Source organism: Meriones unguiculatus, chromosome 18 (assembly GCF_030254825.1).
Source record: "Meriones unguiculatus strain TT.TT164.6M chromosome 18, Bangor_MerUng_6.1, whole genome shotgun sequence".
Lineage (NCBI taxonomy): Eukaryota > Metazoa > Chordata > Mammalia > Rodentia > Muridae > Meriones > Meriones unguiculatus.
Window position 1 is genome coordinate 43325724 of NC_083365.1, and position 17186 is coordinate 43342909.

Here is a 17186-nt window from a genome sequence, read left to right on the forward strand (position 1 = left end):
TTCTGGATTTTATTTTTAACTATTGTATTACTAGTTAGCCTAGAACATTCAGCGAGTGCTTCAGAAATAGATGACTAAATGTATTTTAAATGAAAAGATATGACCTTTGTGTAAATGTTTAAAATTAGCTATTCGCTCAGTATTACCATGTGTGTAACTAGTCTTATTTTTGGTACAATCTTATTTATGTGTATTTAGATTCTGGCTTATAGTAATCAGTTAACTGTCATCTATTATTTTATCATAATGGTTTTAATTTAAATTACTTGGCAAAAGCAAAATGCACTAATATAAAAACCAACCATTAATGAAATATAGAAGATTTACTTTGTCAAAATTAGTTTTTTTGGGAGAATTAATATTTTTGTATTTAATATTGCTTGTTTGAATCCCTGAGTTTTAAACGTTAAGCCATTCCTTAATGGCTCAATTGCTCAATCCCCATCCTGAAAGGCAAAGAGGATGGACATAAGAGGAAGAAGAAACCAGGAAACAACCTAGGAACCTGCCACAGAGGGCCTCTGAAAGGCTCTGCCCTGAAGACTGTCAAAGCAGGTACTGAGACTTATGGCCAACTGTTGGGCAGAGTGCATGGAATCTTACGAAAGAAGAGGGAAATAATAAGAGTTGGAGAGGACAGGGACTCCACAAGGAGAGCAACAGAATCAAAAAACCAAAAAAAAAAAAAAAAATCTGAGAAGAGGGGTCTTTCCTGAGACTCATAGTCCGACCAAGTACCATGCATGGAGATAACCTATAACCCCTGCACAGATGTAGCCCATGGCAGTTCAGTGTCCAAGTGGGTTACATAGTAATGGGAACAGAGACTGCCTCTGACATGAACTGATTGGCCTGCTCTTTGATCACCTCCCCCTGAGTGGGGAGCAGCCTTACCAGGCCACAGAGAAAGACAATGCAGCCACTCCTGATGAGATCTGATAGACTAGGATCAGAAGGAAGGAGAGGAAGACCTCCCCTATCAGTGGAGTTGGGGAGGGGCATGCGTGGAGGAGGGGGAGGGAAGGTGAGACGGGGAGGGGAGAAAGGAGGGATTTATGGGGGGATACAAAGTGAATAAAGTGTAATTAATAAAAATTAAAATAAAAATATTTAAAAAATAAAGCCATTGATATATAGGAATAGTCCATATGTTTGGCCAAGTAAAACAGATATACAGCTTAAGGATTATACTTTAAATACTTTAGATAGGTTTGGTAGAATATCACATTCTGAGAAAAATGAAGTGAAAATTTTATTGATTTCATGTACATTTTATATTAAAAATGTTGCAGAACTATGGAGTTTGGTAAAGAGAATTTTTTAAGGAAAGGCTCTAATAGGTTATTCAGAGATATCCATCAATGACATTTGATTAGGATATAAAAGTGAATCACAGTTTAGCTCTAAAAATAATGTGCCTAAAATCAAATGATTGTTTCAAAAATAGTGTTGATTGATTTATTTTCATCTCTGAATTGTAGTCATACCTTTATGTCTTCCATCTGAAGTTCTTCTGTAAATTTCAATGAAATTAAAGCAAAAAAAAAAAAAAAAGTTTCAAACACACATTCACCAGCCCAGGACATAGAAGGTTTTGACTTTACTAAAGTCAGCAGTAAACTTGAGCAATCAAGAAACCAACATCAATTATCAAAAATATTTCTCCACAGAAAAGCCTGTTTCCCATGAGAACATGATATCATAGAACCCAAAAGATGAAATATTCTGAGAAGATTGTTCATACTCTTCTCTTCTGAATAATGTCATTTCTTGCAGTTGCCATATAGAAAATATAGCTCTTTCTTTGTGCCTTTGATTTTCTTTCTAATTCTGATTGGTGGGGAAAGCACTCTTAATTCCCTCTTCTCTAAACAGTAAGCAAGCCTACCTACTACTGTAAAAGGCTTTGTAAAAGCACAGTTGATACATGTGGCTGTAATAACACGATTGATGGCAGCCCTAGAGCTCCTTCCTGGAGGGTAAGCTATGCTTATTCTGCATCTACCAAACTACAGCATGTTGTCTAAAAACCAACATAGAGAATTTGATACTTCTAGCCTATGCACTTGCCATGGTTTACCTCAAGAAAGAAATCCGTGTTTGGGGCTGACAGGGTGGGTGTGCAGTTAAGAGCATTTGCAGCTCTTACAGAAGACTGAGTTCAGTTCCCAGCGCCCACATTGCACTGCTCACAGCCACCTATAATTCCAACTCCAAGGGACCAGACACTCTGCTGTTTTCTCTTTTACACACACAAAAGTACCCGTATACACACGTGTATTTCACACACACAGAGATATACACACAAAGATGTACTTATTATATAAAAAAAATATAGTAACCAAAGTAACAAGTGTTTAACCATTTTTTACTAGTAGTTAATATTATATTGCATCACCATAATCAATGAGGCAGTCATATTATTATAAATTAGGGCATTAAGGTGATGATTATCAGGAAGGAAAGTGCTGAAGATAATGATTTGCTCTGGACTGAGAAGTTTCTGGGAGCAGAATTTTCAGTGCTAAAACCGGAAACATACAGGTCAATTGATCTCAGCTAGTTACCTTACTGCCAAGGGCTTGCCTCAATTTGATGACTCTGTGTGTCTATCAAATTATGCCTGGTACTAAATTAGCCATACCATTCATATTCACTGTATGTATAATCTATGAAAATACATATAAATACATTTATTCTAATATAAATAATTTTCCTTTCTATACTTTTGACAACCCCTCTCTCTTTTCTAGTGTTTCTATCATATTTTTTTGTTTTTAAATATATACTTACATATATAATACTTATAAAATGCTTGTTATAGTATTTATTCATGGATTTAAAGCACAATGGCTCACTTAAATGTGCAGGCCAACCTTTACTGCACAATTCTACTACTTCAATCTATAATAGCTTTTGCTAGATACATGTGCTATTTGACCAACTTTTCATTCCTTCTATGTTCTGTGTTTATGACTTCAATCATCACTATGCTTCGTTCAAGAAATGGAGTACTGAACAAACTTTGACAACTAAATTTAAAAGACTTGACTCTCCTACAATTTACCTGTAAATTTCATGATTTCCTTGTTATTTATTGCTGAGTAATATTCCATTGTGTAGATGTACCACAATTTCTGTATCCATTCCTCAACTGAGGGACATCTGGGCTGTTTCCAGCTTCTAGCTATTACAAATAAAGCTGCTAGAAACATGTTTCAGCAGATGTCCTTGTTGTATACTTGAGTGTCTTTTGGATATATGCTTAGCAGTGGTATTGGAAAAATCTTCCTGAGTGAGGTATCCCAGAAGCAGAAAGACACACAGGGTATATACTCACTCATTAGTGGATAATAGGCATATAATATAGGATAAACATACTAAAATATGAACACCTAAGGAAGCTAATCAGGAAGGAGGACTCTGGCTAAGATGCTCAATCTCCATTCAAAAAGGCAAAAAGGATGGACATCAGAAGAAGGAGAAAACAGGGAACAGGACAGGAGCTTACCACACAGGGTCTCTGAAAGGCTCTACCCTGAAGGGTATCAGGGCAGATGTTGAGACTCATAGCCAAACTTTGGGCAGAGTACAGGGAATCTTGTGAAAGAAGTGGGAGATAGTAAGACCTGGAAAGGTCAGGAGCTCCACAAGGACAGCAACAGATCCTAAAAGTCTGGGCATGGAGGTCTTTTTAGAAACTGATACTCCAGTCAATGACCACTCATGGAGATGGCCTGGAAACTCTGTACACAGGTAGCCTATGGTGGTTCAGTATCCAAGTGGCCTCTATGGTAATGGGGACAGGGACTGTCTCTGACATGAACTGATTGGCCTGCTCTTTGATTACCTCCCCTTGAGGGGTGCAGGGAGCAGCCTTACCAGGCCACAGAAGAAGACAATGCAGCCACTCCTGATGAGACCTGATAGACTAGGATCAGAGGGAAGAGGAGGAGCACCTCCCTTATCAGTTGACTGGGAGAGAAACAGGGATGAGGAAGAAGGTGGGTAGGATTAGGAGGGGAGGGAGAAGGGAGGTAAAGGGGAATACAAAGTGAATAAGCTGTAATTAATAAAAATAAAATAATTTAAAAAAGAAAAAAAAAAGACTTGACTCATTTATTTGTTTTTAATTTTAAAGGAATGAAAATACAAATGAAGGTAATTCTTATTCAGCATATTGCAAAATTTCTTGTGTTTTAAATTTTGAAGCACATAAATTCATATGTGCTTCAAAGGGTCTCATATAAAGGGGCTCATATAGCCCAGAGTGACCTAAATTTCCTATGTAACCAAGGATGTCATAGTCTTTCTCTTGTCTCTACCTCCTATTGCTGGGTATACAGGCAATAGGCAACACATCCAGTTTTCTGTTTGTGAGTGCTTGGCAGGCACTGTTCTGATTGAACTAAATCTGCACATCCTAAAATACAGTGTATTTTTGAATTGTCTTCCTAATGTCTAAAAGTAACACCATAATTTCTGAAATCCCGTGTTATCTTTAACATTAAAATCCAATTGTGGATATTTTTTGTTTTTTAAATTCATCCTTATGTCTTATCGTGATTTCTAAAATAGCTTTCAAATAATGTCAAAGTAATTTCAGGACTTATTCATAATCGACTTTGGTAGGATGTTTGTGAAAATGTCAATAAAACTATCCAAAAAATACGTGAGACTTTTATTTCACTAGCTTCGACTTGTATGTGCATTGACACCTGTCTTTCAGAAGACATATGATAATATGTCTTCAAAAATAATAGTATTAACCTTTTAAGGATTATTTTAATATTCTAAAAGCATTCCATCATTTTGGAAATACTCTTTAATGAGGTTAAAAATATTAGCTCTTTCTTTGATCGTGGAATTACACCTTTAAGACAGTAACTACTCTAAGCTAGCTTATCCCAATACCTTAAGCCATCAGACCAAGCACCAAGGCAGTGATGGTGTCCCCACTCCCTGTCTCTCTCTGAGATGTACTGTGGCCTTAGAGCCTCTAACTTATGGATCTATCTAGTGTTGGTCTCCTCCATGCTCCTTGTCATCTAGGATGTAAATGGCATAGTGTGAAACTTTCTGATAACCCTTAAAAGCATACAAATATAAGACATTTTTCCTTGGGAGATTTCTAAGAAAGCTCTTTTCTGGGCCTTTCTATCTTGTCAGTGGCAACTGTCTCCAATAATCTTGCTTGATGTTCCTCTAATGATGGTACTTTTTTGTTTTGTTTAATTTTTTTAAGTTATTTATTATATTATTTATCACAATTTATTTACTTTGTATCCTGGCTGCAGTCCCCTCCCTCTTCTCCTCCCAATCCCACCTTCCTTCCCTCTTCTCTCCCTATGCCCCTCCCCTAGTCCATTGATAAGGGAGGTCCTCCTCCCCTTCTATCTGATCCTATCAGGTCTCATCAGGACTGACTTCACTGTCTTCCTCTGTGGCCTGGCAAGGTTGCACCCCCTGGTGCAGCACTAAGTTCATGCCAGATATAGCCCCTACTCCCCTTACTAGGGTATCCACTTGGAGACTGAGTCTATGGGCTACATCTGAGCAAGAGGTCCTCTTCATGCATGGCCCTTAGTTGGGGTATCAGTCTCTGCAGGGCCCCACACTAACAAACCAAGTAATCCATTAAAAACATAAGCTATGGTCAGATAGAAGGGGAGGAGGTCCTTCCCAATCAGGTAACTAGGGAAAGGGCATATAGGAAGAAGATGGAGGGTATGTGAGAATGAAAGGAGACAAGGGAGGGGGCTGCAGCAAGGATATAAAGTGAATAAATTATAATATATAAATAAAAATATATATTTTTTAAAAAAGAATGAAAGTGGAAACCCAAGAGACCAAATGCTCCTAAGGTCTACAAAAATCTTTCTTATACCAAGGACCATTCATGGATATAACCTAGAATCCCTGCTTTGATGTAGCCCATGGCAGCTTTGTATCCAAGTGGGTTCCCTAGAAAGAGGGACTGTCTCTGACATGAAATCAGCGGCTGGCTCTTGGATCATCTCCCTCTGAAGGGGGAACAGCCTTGCCAGGCCACAGAGGAGGACAATGCAGCCAATCCTAATGACCTGATAAGATAGGATTAAATGAAAGGGGAGGAGGACCTTCCCTATCAGTGGACTTGGAGCAGGGTATGGGTATGGGAGGAAATGAGGGAGGGAGGGTGGCATTGGGAGGGAATGAGACACAGCTACAGCTGGGATACAAACAAATAAACTGTAGTTAATATAAGTGATAAAAATTTAAATTAAAAATGTTTTTATAAATAAATAAATAAATAAATGGGTACAGAGCTGAACAGAATTCTCAATAAAAGAATACCAAATGGCAGAGAAACACTTAAAGAAATGCTCAATTTCTTTACTCACCAGGGAGATGCAAATCAAAATGACCCTGAGATTTCATCTTATACCCAGCAGAATAGCTAAGATCAAAAACACAAGTGACAACACATGCTGGAGAGGATATGGCAAAATGGGAACCCTCCTCCATTCCTGGTGGGAGTTCAAACTTGTACAACCATTTTGGAAATCTGGCTCTTTCTCAGAAAATTAGGAATGGTTCTTCCTCTCCCATTTTTTGTTTATATAATTTATTTATTACAATATATTCATTTTGTATCCCCACTGCAGCCCCTCCCTGTCTCCTCCTAGTCTCTCCCACACTCCCTTTTCTCCAGCTATGCCCGTTCCCTAATTCTCTGATAGAAGAGGACCTCTTTGCCTTCTATTTGACCCTAGCTTTTCAGGTCTCATCTTCCTCTTTGGCCTGGCAAGGCTGCAAGCCCCAGGGGTTGGTGATTAAAGAGTTGGCCACTGAAAGACTACCCACCATGGTATCGAAGGAGATACTGAGACTCCCAGCCAAACTTTGAGCAAAATGCTGGAATCCTTATGGAAGAAGAGGGAGAAAAAGACCTAGAGGAATAGGAACTCTATGAGGAGAACAATAGAGCCAAAATACCTGGGCCCAGGGGGGCCTGCAGACACTGATATTCCAACTAAGGACCATGCATGGAAAGGACCCAGATCCTCTGTTGGTTGTACAGTGGTGAGCATAGCTGCCTTCCTCTCCCGTTTTTAATGGTAAGCCTCTCACATTCCCTTTAATGCCAAAAGTACGTTGTTCATAATTTAATGTCCTGTGATTTGTTAACGCTTTCCTACCCCAAGACCCAATCATGCTTGTATGGTTTCAGGGTCCTCTCTCCTAACAAAGCTTATTCCTGAACAGTAATTTTTGCATCAGCTCTTTTCCTGAGTCAACCATCTTGGCACACTGTTTCTCTATCTAAAAATCAGAAAAGTAAGACTGAGAGTAGCAGGTAAGGGGCACTGCCTCCACTAAGGTCCCGTAATGTACAAATCTGTATATGTCATATGATATTTGAGGTCACCGAAGAGCTACTGATAAAGTGGCATCAGCAGTTGTCAGGTCAGATGTAAGTGTCCTCAGAAATCATCTTCCAACTCGAAGGAGAGGGTAAAACATCAAGAAGATATTAATGAAGCCGTGTCCTTGAGAACAGGTAGAAGGTGAACTGTTTCCGACAGACGTCACTATTATTTATCCTCAATGCAAAATAAACAAACAAAGCGAATGAAACAAAAACATTACAACAACTTTGGAAGAACTTGTATTGGAAAAGAGAAGCTGCAAGCTCATCCCTGGGGAGATGGGAAAGGATCCTGTCAATCAGGAATTTCTGCTGATTGATTAAACTTCGATTGTTGTTTTCTCCTGGAGGAACACTGTACTTGCCTGATTCCTTGACATTGTACCTTTCTGTAGTTATTATTTTTTTAACATGGAAATCTCACCAGAAGGGACTCACTGCTCTCTTCCACTGTTCCTGTGACTCTCTGGATTGGGAGTTACTTCAGTGGACTTCTCTGTGCCTATTCAATGATGTTTGGAGTGTCTGGTTTAATGTAGCATTGCCTCCTATCTGCTAATCTGTTTACCTGTTACTAGTGATTCATTCTTTTATTTTTACTTACTTTGTAGTTAATAAATTCACTCAGCCTAAACCAAAAGCACAGCTGTTATAGATCATTTTCTGGACCGAACAGAACCACCACCCCTTCAAATAATTTACTCACCTTTGTGAGTTCTTTAGCATTGACCTGCAGACTATGCAATTAAAGGTTGAACAGCAGTGACAGGTTCTGATTTGATACTGTCTTGGAAAATGAGAAACCTTGCTGAGAAATCAACACTGTGGGTGAAACGTACTTTTCTGTTGGTAAGACTATGAACTGAAAAACAAAACTGCAATGGAGTATATAAATGTTGACATTAATTTGCACAGAGTGCTCTGTTTGCAAGACTAGTGTCTGTTTCAGCTGTAAATGCATAGCTGCTTGATATAATTAAGTTCAAATTAACTCAAGTTCACTCTGGAAGAGTCTACTCACACCAAGAAACCTTTTAAACTTGAGTTAGCTGCTCTCGTAAGGACTTACGGAAAGGAAAACTTTATTACCGGCCCCTTTCTTTTTGTAACACTTAATTTTGAAAACTAAAAATAGCATTAGTACCTGAATGTCTAGCAATTGCCTTGAAGGTATTTTGCAACTTTTTTAACATAAAATTTTCATAATGATTCAATTACTGAAGAAACCCGTATGTCCCCGTATCAAAAAATTATTTGTTTAAAATTTATAAAGCTGAGCCCAGAGTGTATTCCATGAGGTATATAATTACTTTGTATACATTTTAATGCATTGGGTTTTAGTATCATCTATGCTTTTATTTCATCTGTTTCTGTTTCTCTTTTTCTTTATATATTATTTCTCATAAAGATCTATACAAGATACAAAGCTAAAAGATGTACTTGGAAAAAAAAGTTGGTAGTTTTTAAGCTGTTTTTTACTATTTTTTAAATGAGCAAATAAGGACTAGATAAACAAAGAGATTAACTAATTGTCACTATATATATTTTTGGCATATCCACAGGGGGATGCTATACTGTTTAGATAGTAACTGAAGGGTTGAATTAAATGAATGGACTGTAAGGTTTTCAGTTTTAGAGGTCATAAATCAGAAGTCATTTCAACTTGTCCACTAAGACAGCCTCTCTTAAAAAAATACTGGAAATTTCTTTACCAAATAAAAATAAAAGAAAAATATACTACTTCTGACAACCAAATAAAGCCAGAATTGATGTTATTCATAAGGATAAAACTCTGAATTCTCTATCATGTTATAAAGTATTATTAATCAGAAAAAATAAATTATTAGAATGAATATCAAAGTACAATTTTTACAATAGGAAGTTCCAAGGTTTTGCCTTCTGTATTTTATGTAAAGGCATACTTAGTACACAAGATAAATTTAGTCAAAGAGGTTTTTTATTTTTTCTTCAATACTGTGAACTTTTGCCAAAATAACTTCACTTATTGTCTCTGGCAGCAAAACATCTTTCTTCTTGTTTTTATATATTCTAAGGAAAAGAAAAATGAACAGCTGTGTTACCACTGCTGAAAAAAATGTTATAAAGTTGAGTTACATAATTTTAAATATAATTTGTATGTATTTCTCAATGCTAAGAAAGGTTGAAATCTCAGAAGTTTCTACAGCTCCTTCTAAGAAATCATATGATATTAACTAGCATATGTTGTGAAAATGCCTCATTCATTATCTATATTTAGGACCTGACTGATAGTATGCTATATTAATTTTTAAAATATCTTTTGTCTCTCCCACTGCCATATATCTTGTTCTTCATATTGCTGGAATTTAGAAAAACAATAGCATCAAAGCTGCTTCCAGCCCAACAGAGAGCTTGAAGCAATCCTGATTTTATCTTAATAAACTAAGAGAAACAGAAGGTATCTCAGTGTTTGAAGACAACTGTTTAGACTATTGGGGGTGTTCAAAGCTTATCTGCTGTGTAGAAATCACATTCTAATCAAATAAGAAAATGTATATCATGTGAGAAGGAGCTCTATTCTTTTTAAAGATTGGACTTTATGCTACTGTATTTGAAGAGAAACAGTTGCCTTCCTAGAAGAAAATGACTCATTCTAGACATTCATATGTTTTGTCAGTGATATTGAATTTGGGAATTAACTTCAAGTTTCTTGCTGAAACATGTAGGATGAAGCCACTAGCAACTGAGTGCATCACCTGCTAAGCTAGGGTAGAAAGGAGGGGAGGAGGACCTCCCATAGTAGTGGCCTTAGAAACAGACAGGGAGGAGATGAGGGAGAGAGGGATGAAAGGGAATGAGTTGGGATACAAAGTCAATAACCTGTGATTAATATTTAAAAAGTAAAAATTAATATTAAAATTGCTTCCGAGTGATGTGTCTGAAGAAATTTCTCTGAGTTTTTCATTTATCTAAATACCATTAAGATTATATTAAGTCAGAGTGTGGAATTATTTTTTCTGCTTTGGTTAATATGTAGCCTGGAAAGGCTGTGTGCTCTAAGAGCACTATCTTACATGTCTCTCATATTTTAAGTCCAGCTATTAAAATGCTTTATTACTTCTCACTGCACAATGTTGTAACACTTCTTTCGTCCTTTCCTGGCATATCTTTATTCATGATATTACAGTTTACACATCTTCAATATTATCCAGAATTTTGATTCTCAGATCATAAGGATGAACATTTTTCTTTAAAAGTTACTCATCAAAAAATAAAATAAAATAAAATAAAAAAATAAAAGTTACTCATTGCTGTTTCCTGTTTCAAGGACCTATGTAAAACATTAGAAATGAGGATATTTGGAACATGAGAAAAATTACTGAGCTATACCAGAGCGTATCTGTTTGAGATATCCAAATTCTTCCAACATTTTGTCAGAGTATGTGCATCTACACAAGTGCTGTATAATTTGAGAGACTAGTCAATGTCAAGTATATAGATTTCATTCCCAATAAATCTTTTTTTCAGAAATGTTTGTGAACAATATGACCCCCAAAATACACACACACACACACACACACACACACACACACACACACACACGTATACACTGCTGTTGGGTTTCCTTAGCCTGGGTGTTTCTAAGTGATATATTAGTGTGTCTGTGTGCTTCCCAGAATCTTTCATTCAGTTAGTTGGCGAGTTGATGTTGACTTTACATAGGATGAAAGAATGTGCATACAAGTAAATTGCTTTGATGCCAGGATGTGTAAGTGATCAGATAGGATTTTTTTCTCACCAAGAAAGTCAGGCTATGTCTCTAGAAAATTAAGTTATTAGTAAACTAATGAGAAAATATGAATATAATTAAACAGAAAAGATCTAGACTCAACTTCAGTTTCCGTATATGTGTGTGTAATAGCACTTTACCCTTAATTCCTATAGTTGTAGTGAAAACAGGTTGTGAAACAAGCTTGAATTTGCAATATAGCTTAATTTGATTAGGTTAAATCTTTCATAAACATATTTTATTTCTAAAGTGTTTTATTCTGAGCTACCATAATATTCTGGCTGCATGTATCATAGGTTTGGTTTTGTCGTGGAATTGTGTGTGTGTGTGCAAGCTTGGATTTCATTGTATTTAGTAAAAATCTGTCCAATAACTGTTTAGCCAATCCATACATTCAGTGGTTAGGATATTTTAGGTTTAACCTTATATAATAACTATGAGCTCAAAATGAAAGAGTGTCAATAGGCAGAAGTCTATAAGCATAAACCAGGAATAGTGTTAAGTAAGGAAGGTAAAACCCATTTCCCCACTCTTTAGTACTGCTCTGTTTTGTACTAGAGCAAGTTTGATACTCAAAATATATATGTATGTGTAAGAGTATGTATCTCTGTTTGTATGTATATGCGCCCACATGCCATGCCATATATGTGATATGCTGCTGCAAAACACAGCATTACAGTGTATTCAATACATGGTAAATTGACAGATGACAGTTTATACATGCTTTCCTTTTCCTGAGTCTACTGCAACAAAGGGAAGCAGGAGATACAGCAGAGCAAAGCCTACAGCTGTGTGACTCAAGAATAGAAAAAGGATTTTTGTGTACTTGCATTCATTTGATAACTCTTCCTTCCATCTTTCTAACCTACATTGCTAAAAACGATTGGTTCTTCACACCTGGATACAACAGAAAATGGCATGAGCTTTAGATGGTAGAATTAAGTGTGAATATTAAGGCTGTTGATCCCTTAGCAGATGTGTTTTTCAGTGCAGTCAATCCTTCTTCACACCTCACTTTGGGGGAGAGGACAAGTTTTGAGGCCAGTGAGAAAAAACTGTGTGTGTGTGTGTGTGTGTGCTGCACTGCAGACAAAAAGATGAAGGTCATACAGATAGTTTATTAAAATATCAGGAGAGTGCGAACCTTCGCAACCAGCGAGTTTCTCCTTTTCTTTTTGGAAGCTAGTTTGTGTCCTCTTAAGTGACATGTCCACATCCTTTAAAGGAAGCCGGAGTGAATTGCTACTGCACCAGCCTTGCTATCTCTTCATACGTGCCCATGATTACAAGATACCCCAGTATGATATTCTCCTACAGCCTTGGAATCAGAATTCAAATGGAGAAAAATCATCTCTTACCATAACATTTGAGAGACCATGAGGCCAGTAAGTTTCTATAATTACAACAATTTGTCACTTACCTAAAAGCCAAAAGTTGGGGCTAGTGCTTAGTAAAACACTTAGAATAATCCTTGAAAATGATGCAGTTTCTAAGGAATCAGGAATGAGGCCTTGTTATTTGTGTACCCAAGTGACCATTTAGCCCATTTTAACTCTGTGATAATTTTCATTGAATTGAACTAAATTTGGTAACACTCAGAACCAAAAATTCTTTGTAAACTGTGAGGAATTTAGAATGTCCACACTTTTGTGTTAATACTTCATCTGGTCTGTGGAATCTCCTTCATACAGAAGCAGATATATCAGTGGTGTTTTCTCTCTTCTTGAGTCAAATGTATTTCATAAACTGTTATCTTTTATCCAAAAACTTTATAAAGGACAGTACTACTGAGAAGGCAAGAATATCATAGCATCTTTGATTACTGATGTGCAACTTAGGCCAAATAAAGCAACAGAGGCATGTAGAAAATAATGCTGTAACTACAGAGGACTGTAGTATTATCTTTCTTAGAAAATAAGGAATCTAATCCCCTTCAGGTTTTTCATGTCTACACTAGATTACAAATGAGCTATGTCCAGGTACAGAAAAACCAACAATATTTTATTTATAATCTTAATTTAAGTTTTGAACTACAAATTCTGGTTCTAGAGTTTTCTTTTTAAAAGTCATGGGTTTTATAGATGCTCATATGTAAATTAATCTGTTGTTTGCTTACTTTTGTTTCTTTCTCCACAGAATATCCTCCTCATAAATACAGAACAGGTCATTACATGAAAAATATAAGTTCTTCCACTTTTCCTCATTCTTTCTTAAAAATCTATTTCTAATATTGCATTCCCCATTGGACTATTTCATAAGGGCATGAAGGAAAAAAAATAATGAAAAAACTAGAGAGAGAAAGAGACAAAATAGACTGGATCTCACCACTAGAATTCACCATAAAAATCTCAAAGTGTAACAGAATTCTTACAAAATTTCCTAGACCAGTTCTTTGGGGAATTGAGATCTATGAAAAATATGGCAATCAGGGAAGGGAGGGAGGAGGTGTGGGAAAATAGTAAGTGCAGCAAAAACAGGTTCTGAGGAATACACATAATTTTGTCTGCTTTAGATCACAATAGAATTTTTAATAAATAAATTTCTTTTCTTTTTTGTTTTTTTTGTAAAGACACTTTTTTTTGAAACAGAAGATTTAGCCCAGTCATTTGTGTCATTTTTTTTAATAAATTGTCTTTTTTTGATTGTTTTTTGTAACTGTAAATGTTTTATATCTGAGTCTCTTGTACATTGTCTTTAGAGTTCATTCGAATCAATAACGGTTCATGCACTGAACTGTGTATTGAATTTATTGTGTTTACTGTTGTTGTGTGGTTGAAGGGAGATTTGTAAGAGTTATAATGGTTTAGGTGCTCATGCTCGATTGTAGGCATGGGCAGGTGGCTTTCCATGGGCGTGTCCCCAGTGATCTCATCATCCACGTTGATGATTTCAACAGTCCTTGTTGGTGCATGGTGATTTTGCCTATGGTGCTGTTTCCTCATCTTGTAGAAAATGACCAGCATCACGGCAGCCATGAGTGTGATGGCCACAAAACACCCAATAATGATCTTGGTCGTTTTCATGACCTCATCAATTCCTGGGATTCCACTGTTGATGTCAGTTACTGGGATGGTGAATGTTTTCTCTGTCGACCTTGTGCTCTGTGGCGTAAGAGATGTGGTTACATTGGTGGTCTCCCAATCGATCACTGGAGTGGGGCCCACATTGTTATCTGTGGTCCGTGCCTCATCCTGAGAAGGTTCCATAGTCTCCACTGTTACAGTTGAAAAGTACGAGAAAGGAGTAGTGGTTGCCGCAGTGACGTTCAAGGTGGCCGAAGCGGTAGTGTTGCCAACAGAATTACTCACCATACACGTGTACATGCCTGTGTCTTGCACAGTCACATTTGTGAAATTTAACGTGCCATCGCTGAGCACAGCTATCCGCACTTTGTATGCCCCGTGAGTCATTACTGTTCCATTTGGAGTAATCCAAGATACGGAAGTCAGGGACGTAGAGGCCCGGCATTTTAGCTCAGCCGCCATGCCTTCAGTGACGTTGAGATCTGCGGGGGGCTCTACAATGACGGGAGCATAACAAGTGAAGTAATTCTGGTCCAGCTCTCCGATGTACCTCCCCTTCAGATTGGCGGGAGTGTTACACCTGGCACAGCAGGCTGTGTTGGAGGGGGCCATGTCTCTTATCCACCAGCTGAGCCACAGTATGTCACAGTTACAGTTCCATGGGTTGTGATGAAGGTGTATCCTCTCTAGATGATGCAAGGGTGTGAAGAGATCGTGAGGCAGCAATGTTAGATTGTTGTGTGCCAGGTTGATCTCCACTAGTGACTGAAGGTTATCAAAGGCATTCCGTTCAATCACTTGAATCTGAGACTGTATCATCCACAGTTTTTGAAGGTGCATCAACCCCTGAAAAGAGCCAGGCCTGATGGCAGACAAATGGTTCCCGGAAAGATCTAGCTCATCTAGTTTGATGAGCGGAGTGAGGTTAGGGATTTCCCGGAGGTTGCACATTGCAAGGTTCAAATACCTCAAGTTGGACAGACCTTCAAAGGCCCCTTCCGAGATGTACGAAAGCCTTTTCAGTTCCCCTAAGTCTAGGCGTCGCAAAGAAGGGATTCTATTAAAAGCATAGGAAGGGATGCTTTCAATGGGGTTGTTCCGCAACCAGAGCTCCTTCAGTTTAGACAAATATACAAAAGCTCCATTCGGTATGGTGGTAAGACGATTGTCAAAGAGTTCCAGAGTGTTGAGGTTCGCCAGACCATTGAAGGCCCCAATTTCAATGGTTCGAATATGGTTCCTGCTCAACTGGAGAATTTCCAAGTGCCTCAAGTGCTTGAAGCTGTTCACTTTGATGATCTGGATTTGGTTCTCATGGAGGTTCAGCAGCCTTGTGTTGGTGGAGATGCCATCAGGAACCTCACGAAGATTTTTCCGAACACAAATCACCTTGCTGAACTGGTTGCTGCAAGAGCACACTGAAGGGCAGGTTTGAGCCCGAACCAGACCAGCCACCACAAGAAGTTGAAGAGCCAACAGCACCACAAGCAGGGGGTCAAATAGGGCCCTGTTAAACCTAGGACCTATCATTATCTGCTGTGGATGTAAGGTCATCTTGTTCAACATTCATAATTTATCTGGTATTGGTCCTTCTGGAGTTCAAACAGCCTGGAAAACAATGGAAACAGAAACAGCATTACTTTTTTAAGTATCTTCCTAGAGAATTGTTGGTTATGTATGCATGACGCTAATTCGATTATTAATGGACAATACATGCAATAGGCTTCGTGATAAACAAAGGTAATAGCTCTTCTTGGGTTAGCATTGCCAACATTTATAGAGAAATAGTTATGTAGTCCAAATTATTAACATTCACCATTTGCACAAAATCAGAGAGAAGAGAAAAATGGAACACTGAGAAGGAGGACCCGGATGTAGCACTTATCAACTGCCAACTTTGTAGAAGCCAAATGCATAAATGTGCATGTGATGAACCTCATCTTTTGCTTCAGTGTCCATCACATATGAGAAATGCAAAGTATATAGAAGTCAGGGACTTTGCCCTAGCAACTTAAATCTCCTATGCAACATAGCAACGAAATCCATCCTACGTGGCAGGTACCATGGGCTATAGAATTCATAAATAATGCTATTTAGTAAAGACTAATTAATTTCTGTTATTTAGTGAAAAGGTAAATTGTATGTTGCCTTGTTAAAACTATATTAAGAATTTTAAATTGGTGAGAGCAGGCCATTAACCAAGAACAAAAAAATATTTGACTATTATCTGGTATTCAACTGCACATGGTGTATTCCCATCACTGCCTAGTGACTTTTCCAATGTTTAAAACACTCCTCTGATAAGGGCCCTCTTCTCTTCCCTTTGAAGAATAAAAATCATAGGAGAAGAAGCATGCAAAAAGTCATATGGTTAAATTGTGAAATTAGGACTGGACTCAGATCTCATCAGATTGGTTCCATGGCAAGAAATACCCTGTGAACATGCTGGTAGAGAACAAAGATTGGCGCATAATATGTTTCACAATTAATTGATTTGAAATGCCTTCCCCTGGGGGTAGCCTTAGCTGCAAGCAATAGCAACTTAATTTATGTTTTTTATGACAGTAGATGCTCAAGCTTCTGCATATGCAACTCATTATAAAGGAGCCTGCTAATGGCTGTTTATGGAGGGGTCATCTGTTAAGTTACTTTCATAAATGTAAACTTGATTACAGACAAAAATGGGTGTAACAGCACTGTTAACTGGTGTCCTTACTCATATGGGTTTTTGTACACTTGAAAATAAAATAACTTATTTTCTACCTTATTTCCAAACAGCCACTTCTAAGAATATTTCACCAGCTCAACTGATTGATCATAAACTGTGCATCTGTATATAACATATCCCAATCTTGCTTTTCAGCCCATGTTCTTTATTAACTTTTCAGAAAAAAAGGAAGGGGGTAAGAATTTTACTACATTCTAATTAGAAGTAGACAAGCCTAAGTCTGTATTAGGCACAACATTGCACAGGTTACTTGTA

At 37.6% G+C, this 17186-nt stretch overlaps 1 protein-coding gene across 9 annotated transcripts in view; it reads right to left on the reverse strand.

Moving 5' to 3' along the window:
* Positions 1 to 9668: 9668 nt before the first annotated feature.
* Positions 9669 to 17186, reverse strand: part of Lrrc4c (leucine rich repeat containing 4C) — a 1367614-nt gene continuing 1360096 nt past the window's right edge. For all 9 annotated transcript variants that reach the window (XM_060372132.1, XM_060372131.1, XM_060372126.1 and 6 more), the window contains one exon: positions 9669 to 15811. In XM_060372132.1, coding sequence (XP_060228115.1) covers positions 13847 to 15769 — 1923 coding nt within the window. In that variant the 5' untranslated portion in view covers positions 15770 to 15811 and the 3' untranslated portion in view covers positions 9669 to 13846. The remainder of the gene's footprint in view (positions 15812 to 17186) is intronic.